We start from the raw sequence: 7,605 nt of genomic DNA, 5'->3' as shown, positions 1-7,605 counted from the left end.
CTTGGCTTCCTAGGTCCTAGCGACCAGCGCTGCTCTAGCATAGCAGTACACAGAGCAGATACCATAACACACGCACCCTGTCCGATCGCAAGACTAAAACAAGACGTGTCTTCTAACGAGATGGCTTCAGATTCAGGATCAGATTCTGATTTTGATTTCGACGATGACTTCGAATACGATGGCCGCCCCTATCGTTTTGAACCGGAGTACACAGAAGAGGAGATTCTTGAAAGGAGGCGGCAGAGGGAGGCAATGGAGCAGAGGGACATTGGAAACATAGCCAATACTTCAACACGTTCACGGAAAGAGAGTATGTGGTGGTGTACCTGTGGACATTGTTCGGTATTGAATACAGAGGAGGAATGCCTTTGCTGTTTGGAGTGGGACTTGAGGCCAGGAGACGAACGCCTTGGTGAAGCGAATGTCTGTCTTTCGACTGTGGAGGATGTTGTCGCTATGACTAATCGAGGCGTGCTCGAAACATTCTTCCGAGTTCCCAAGGTGAATTGGATATCCCAACCCAAACCAGCTGGCGCACATGGACAACTTTCAGATGAGTAAGTCGAATTTGTACAACATGTTTACTTGGTTTAGTTATGTGCCCCTTCGGTTGGGCTCGATCGAGTTTTACTAGCAGACGTGTCGGGGGTGGTTTCAACCACACAGTTGTATGGACTATTGTTTTAGCGATTTTTCCAATATGCATATTCATCTCAGTACATTCATTCATAATTTATGAACATTGGTTTTGATTGTACCACCTGATGTCTTAGTGCCCTCCACCGATCGAAGCTTTTCTCCCCCTTACTGTTTATCTGTAGCCTAACCATTATCATCTGTCTTGTAGGCAACATCGGCTGGTTGCTTATCGAATCATCTTGGAATGGTCATTGGGAGGTTTACGTCTCGGGCCAGGCTGTAGGAGGGTCATTCCGAGCTGCATTGTGTCTCTCATAAGAAGAAAATATCCATCTCCCACTGGACAGTATGCTGGATTTACCGAATCGGAGCTTCTGAACATCATCTGACCCTCGGCATAACATCACCATGTACATTGTGTTTATCTGTAGTTCTACTTTGCATCTAATGCTCTGTAGTTATGAGTAAGACAACGAAGTTGTACGTAGTAGCAAGCTATGCATGTCATAGTATATACATCCGAATCTGTTGCACCTAACCTGTTGTGTTTACCGTCATCTTTACCATAGCTTTTGGTAATCCATGTACTTATTTGGTATTCATGTAGTAAGTTACCCATTCCATACATGCTTGCAGCATTGTGAAAATCTTCAAGGACAATTTGTCAACATTCAATTCAAATTTTCTACTCAAAATGATCACCATCATTTGATGGCTATTGTCAATAAACTGTAAACATTTTTCAAGTTACTCATGATTGCCTCCGATGTCCTTATTGTCAATATTTTACATGAAGGAAAAGAGAATAGTTTTACTTGAACTTTATTGCAAATGAGGAAAAGTGTGTCCGAATATATAGTGTGTACATCATAGCTATAATCATTCATTCAGTAATAAACAAAAAAGGAAAGAGTGAACGTTTTATAATGATGAAAAGTCTTCAGGTAATCAGGGTGTCACTATCCATAAAGCACCACAACTTATGCACCACTAATACGGCTTGGCTCTGACATTTCCAAAACGACTTGTCCTTCTTGCCAACAAAACAGCTTTCTCTGGTCTTGGGACTGTGGCGATATTGTGCAGCAGTCTTTTGCGGTGGGGTGCCTTGTTGCGCTGAGTGTAGTCAATGGAAGGGTTGTCTCTCATTTCCAGTACACTGTCCATTATGTCTTTTCGGAAGTTCTGTGTTGTCTTTGTGTAGATAGGCTTTGTCACCCAGTCCGCTGACTGTCTTGAGAAGGAGAATTGCCAACGGAGGTCACCTGGAATATAGAGATGATAATGTGTTATTGTAGTGTATTGTGTTATTACCTGTCCTGTTCGATCATCATGCATGCGTTCAGTAGGTGATGGCAGTGATGTAACACAATGTGAAACTGGTAAGGACGACTGACTGCACTATCAATATGTTGCAATAAATCCAAATAATTTATACATTTTTCAAGGTACAAGGAGGCCAGTAGCCTCCTGGAACTGAACTCTTGTCGAAATCAGAATCTTCACAGACACACTGTTATAAGGCAATCTGTAAGCATTGTATTACCTTCTTTAGTCGTAGCCTGTTGTCTGCCAACATTTTCATTGTGATCCATGATTGCCAGCTGTGTCCGTGCCCGCATGGAGTCATATCCAAAATGCAGTCTTTTAGGGACATATTTCAGCATGACAGAGTGGAAGGCCTCCAGAGTTCCTGTATTACAAATACATGCAAAACAATGTATGTAAGAAAATCATTGGGAGAGGAGGATGACTGAAATGCTTTTCCCCCCAGGACACACTAGACTGCAATGTTATTCAAAATGATCACCCTATGAATGTGCAGCTCTATTCCGCCAAGCATTTAGGGGGAAAGAAGTGATACAAATGAAATATGTAAAACAGTATGTACCTGTGTGCTTGAAAAGCGCCATCTGCCTCATGTCTTGGAGGAGATTCTTGTTTGTGACGATGTCTTTGAGGGCCAAAAAAGCAGGGGACTGAGGTTCAAGCCATCTTTTCTTCTCTTGCTGCTCCTCAATGGACAGGGCTGGGTGATGGCAGGTATACGTAGTGCCGCCTTCCTCCCACCGATGCACTCCAATGATGTGATGAAGCACGGAGCACCATCGAAGGATGCAAAGCTGAAATGGTGAAATAAAAAAATGACTGTTAATGATGGGCAAGTGAAGTTTCATGGTACTCCAACAGACATAACTTCTGTGCACTGATGTGTAATTTACTATGTTCATTACAGCAGTTGGAGATAAAGACAACGTTTTACTGAGTTGGACCAAACCAGATTACAAGCCCAGACTGCTTATGGGGGCACACTCTCTCTCTCCTTGACCATCCCCATGGTGAAAGGTTGTGAGAAATATGTTTCATGTTATTTAGTTCATATCTTATTTCTGTCACCATCACTAGAGTTGTTTGTCTTCCTCAACTACACGTCTGCCCCTAAACGACTGCCTAAGCACCTATTGTCCCTATAGGTGTGAGGTCCTCCTTAGGGGACTGCCCGTCTCCCCAGGTGATGGCCCAGGGCAGGAGGGGGACACCCCCTTCTGTTTATTTCTGGTAGATAGAGGTTTGAAAATTCCATTTCGTGAACGTTGGTAACACTGAAATTATAAATTACTGCATATTTGTCACGGGCAGTCCCATGGGGACTAGGCCTCTGGTCCTGTCATGTATATAATACCAAAACCTTCTCAACAATTTAGAGATATTTTCTGAACTGCCTGCAAAGCTGTCTCTCTCCTTTGACACGTCATAGCAAGAATAAAAGCCTGGATCAAGATTGTCCATCAAACACTGAGTCTTCAGAATTCCGTCTGAAGTATATAATTACTATCGGTTATGTTGACTGGAAAATACAGGAGAAGTCGGGAGGTTAACAAATACATGTTCTATGCTTCATGCCACACACAAGACCTGAGGCATTTTGAAGTGCACAGCCGTAAAAACGTGTATCCATATTGAGGGAGCCACAAGGTCTGTCTGCCAATATCAGAGACACTCTTGACCGTGTCAACCTGCAAGATTTGGAGTATCAACAGACTAATGGCCCATCTCATTCAAGCTGTGAGAGAGAAGCCTGTCTGACTTCCACCCCCGCCCCCCAAGATCACACCCACTGACATTCACAACCCCCGCTCTCCATGCTCACCTCCTGATCACCCTTGGAAGTATCGCAAGACCAATAAAAGTGGTTGGTAATGGCTCTGAACCATCCAAGCAGCTCTTTCTGACCCCGTCTGTTTGATGCCGCAACAATTTTCTTCTTGATTCCTGAAGAAAAACACACAGAAAAGCAATCTCACAATTTGTAAATAAACAACATACAAAAGTGAACAAGATTATTTGACAGTACAGTAGTTTAGACAAATGTATGCTGGCCCATCTTTGTAAGTTGTCCTCCTAGGGGAGAAATGCGCAGTACATTCATACACCACATAGATGCAACGTCCCCACATTATCAATAAATATAAATGCTTCACCTATCACTTACACCAGCCCACAAACAGGAAATACAAACAGTCATGTTCTACACATCGGCATGCACGTCGTGACTGTGTAATGCATAACATAGGTTGGCATTGTGGAGCAACTTACCCTTTACAACATGCCAGGGATCCAACTCGTGCCGGATTTGGGGATGTTCTTCTCTCATCAATTTCCGGACCGATGGTGATCTGTCTGTCGTCATCACAGCTATATCCACCCCACAACTCAGCAGTTCATCCAGGCCCCTCTGAAGTCCCATGACCTCCATCGCAACAGAGCTGCTTGCTTCTGTCACCTGTGGCATAATGGATATTCAAAAAGAACCATATCTCTTTTAGATCATGTGAAATAAGCGTTGAACCACATAGAGATTTAGTTTAGCAAAAACATATTACCTGGACCAGTTCAAAATGTACTATTTCCTTTGTGGTGTCACTTTGGAAAGAGTAGGTGGAGTATTTGGCACTGAAACCTTGAAAGAAAAACAAAATCGGTTCAGTATCAAGGATTGGGTTGTTATGATGAAGAAAATTAATGTGAAACAAGTATCTATACAGATTAGAATTGAATTTACCTGGACTGTCACACCTTCCGTCACCACAGAGTTCAAGCCCCTTTCCGGATTTGGATTCTTCAATTAGGCGGGACATTATTTGGTCATGTTGCTTCTGGTACACAGACTGTATGGCAGGTAGAATATATGCCCTTTGCATGGCATAAAATGTTGTATGTGCTGGAATGGAAATGTTCATGAGCTTCGCCCAGTCAGCTATGTCCGTGTATGTGGATCCAGTAAAGACTGTTGAGGCACAGATCAGCAGATTATTCTCAGCCACACCACGGCGATCGGGACAGGATTTCCATTCACCAGAGTGCTTCCCACACGTCCAGTTTATTTTTATTTGGCTGCCGTTGGTGGTGATTGTAGTTTCTGTCAAAGCCCTGCACTGAAGACATGACCGAAAAAGTTGGAGGATGTTGGACTCGTTCACCACCCATTTCCTTTCTGTCCATGGTTTGTCTGAGTCTGCATAAACAACTTCTGAACAAGACCCAGTCCCTGTAGTGGAAGACGACTGTGAATTTGTCAAGACGAAGCTGGTGTCTTTCACATCCATTTCCCCTAGGCTCTTGCTGAGATCTGTGACGTCCAGTTCAGCCTCCGCCTCACCCTCCTCTTCACTCGGGATACTCGGCAATGATGAAGATGCAGACAGGGGAGCTATAACCGCTTTTGATGTGGACGGTACAGACATCGGTTCCTATTGCACATAAGCATATAACAAAAGATTTTGTCAGAGTAATAATGAATGAAAAAAACATTCAAAAAAAGATATAGGGTAATACTGCAAGTAATGCAACCTATTACTCTTGTGCATGGTGCCAAAAAGTTTACCCCTGTGGCTCACACTTCCCATTTCATTTTTTTTGTATATGTGGAAATATTTTGCCTATGGGAATACTGTATGTTTAAACTGCGGAAACAAATACATGTTGAGTATTGAAAGTGTGCTTACCACTGGATTAGACCATGATGGCGCCAAGGCGTAATATTTTCCTGACAGCGACCGCCTTGACCGTGGTTTTGGGCTTGTCTGGGGAGGGCTGGTGAGGAACAGGGTCAATGCAGAGGACATCGGCCTTGATGCTGTGGGCTTTTCTTTCAGATGAGTCAACTGAAGAGGTTCTTGAAAGTCCTCTGGTAACTGGGCTGGACCTGGAGAGGCACTTTGCTAAAAAAAATAAATAAATAAGTGCATGAATACATTAGTATGATTAGCCATAGACGGTCAATTTCCCAATTTGTACATATGACCTAAAGTTCATGCAATGTACCATATGAGGAGGGCTGGGGAGTAGCAGGGTCAATTCAGAGGACACAGGCCCTGATGCTGTGGGCTTTTCTTTCAGAGGAGTGGTCAGAGGAGTCGACTGAAGAGGTTCCTGAAAGTCCTCTGGTAACTGGGCTGCACCTGGAGAGGCAATTTGCTAAAAAAAATAAAATAAAGAAGTGCATGAATATATTAGTATGATCAGCCATAAACGGTCTATTTGGGAAATGTCCCATTTCATGGCAGGCTAGATAGCTGAATAAGTTGATGTAACGTATTGCCTATTTATTGCACATATCATATCTTACTAAAAGTGAAGTATATTCCATAATAGAACTACACCTTCTTTATGGTTTGGTGTAGGGTTTATAGTGACTGATTTTCTTACACAGTGATGGAATACTATTTTAGACTACGTTACTCCTTCTTGCTTGTATGTGGCAGTGTATGATAACACGTGAAATTGAATCGGGTGGGATTGAACGTCTGGGAGTGATAGAAACACCTGGGGCTACACGTCCGGGAGTGACCATCTCCCAGCGAGCTATAGAACACATCGAAATCCCTCCATGAGCAGATTTGTTGTGCTTGAGCACTTCATCGGTTTCCTTTTATCCTTGGTCAAAATGTTGATACCCTTGAATACCCTAACTGGTAGCAGAAGAGCTGCTGACTGTGAAAACATCGACATTTTTACATTCATGTCCACTGTTGACATAGTCTCGTTATTGTCCCCGTGTTGTAACCAAAGCGCTCTGTTACACCGCGTTATTCTGTTTACACCTGGTAGTTGCACTGGAACTGTCATTTGAAACGTTCCTTGTTTTTTTCAAATCCACTTTCAACCGTTTTCAAGGTTTAGCTTGAGACTAAATCAAATGCTAACCCACAGATTTGATATTCGAAACTTGTGAAAGACATTTCCTTACCTCGGTTGTCTCACTGCACTCTCCTGCAGCAACTGGCACGGCACTTTTCTTCAGTTTCAGACGCTGAATCGTCTGGCCTGCTTTCTTCTCCTTTGTAGGAAAAAAGTCATCTTGGGCAAAATGAGAGCCACACACACGATAATCCAATCGCCGTAACTCCTCCACTCCAGTGTCTGGGTCCCTTTTCAGCGCCACAAGCCAAAGTTTCATAACGTCAACATTATGAAAAGGAAGCCGGTGAAAGCTGAAGTTAGTCCAGCGTGTCATTTTGTTTTTGCATCCAGGATATGCGCACGTTCGAACCATTGTAGAATTCTACTGCTATTCTGGAAAAAAGAGATCAAGTTCAACCAAAAACTACGTCTTGAATCACTGTGTTGACTGGCGAATGAGCTAAGCTAGGCATCTGAAGCCACTGAGATGCAGACAGGTAGCGGTGCAATCCGATTGGCTGAAGCTTGAAACTGGAGGCGCATTGCGATGACGTCACGCTGGTGATTATGTTAAAAATGGATAAACAAAGAGCCCGGGAGATTTAAATCCTGAAATGGGACGGTAAGGGAGTTGAATCACAATGGACATGTTGAGAAAATATTGATTATGCGTCTGCGACGGGTTTTTTGTCAGTGCCCCGTTGACTCCCGTTGTATGGCGGTCTGTGGAACTCGAAAAACCTAATATCTCACAGAAAGCTTCAAATCGAAAAAAAATGCCAC

At 43.2% G+C, this 7,605-nt stretch overlaps 1 protein-coding gene across 2 annotated transcripts; it reads right to left on the bottom strand.

The window, feature by feature from the left end:
* Positions 1 to 1,522: 1,522 nt before the first annotated feature.
* Positions 1,523 to 4,820, bottom strand: LOC134464652 (uncharacterized). 2 transcript variants are annotated; one of them, XM_063218044.1, is made up of 7 exons: positions 4,703 to 4,820; positions 4,524 to 4,600; positions 4,237 to 4,423; positions 3,791 to 3,912; positions 2,531 to 2,762; positions 2,186 to 2,332; positions 1,523 to 1,904 (listed from the first exon to the last, which is right to left on the bottom strand). In XM_063218044.1, the coding sequence occupies exons 1-7, from the start codon at positions 4,776 to 4,778 to the stop codon at positions 1,630 to 1,632; spliced, it is 1,116 nt and encodes a 371-aa protein (XP_063074114.1). In that variant the 5' UTR covers positions 4,779 to 4,820; the 3' UTR covers positions 1,523 to 1,629. The 2 variants fall into 2 exon arrangements, with proteins under 2 accessions (XP_063074114.1, XP_063074113.1); XM_063218043.1 differs by having other exon boundaries at positions 4,524 to 4,820.
* Positions 4,821 to 7,605: the final 2,785 nt, after the last annotated feature.

Source organism: Engraulis encrasicolus, chromosome 15, assembly GCF_034702125.1.
Source record: "Engraulis encrasicolus isolate BLACKSEA-1 chromosome 15, IST_EnEncr_1.0, whole genome shotgun sequence".
In the NCBI taxonomy this organism is placed as follows: domain Eukaryota; kingdom Metazoa; phylum Chordata; class Actinopteri; order Clupeiformes; family Engraulidae; genus Engraulis; species Engraulis encrasicolus.
The sequence above is the reverse complement of the archived record's forward strand: the minus strand, read 5'-3'. Positions and strand labels throughout refer to the sequence as shown.

What these genes read in the sequence shown, in the direction of transcription:
- LOC134464652 (XM_063218043.1), bottom strand. Translation starts at nt 4,778, where the DNA reads ATGTCCCGCCTAATTGAAGAATCCAAATCCGGAAAGGGGCTTGAACTC. An exon ending in TACATTTTGAACTGGTCCAG is followed by an intron (nt 4,424 to 4,523) that starts GTAATATGTTTT and finishes ATTATGCCACAG; the next exon opens with GTGACAGAAGCAAGCAGCTC. An exon ending in ACAGGCTACGACTAAAGAAG is followed by an intron (nt 1,905 to 2,185) that starts GTAATACAATGC and finishes TCTATATTCCAG; the next exon opens with GTGACCTCCGTTGGCAATTC.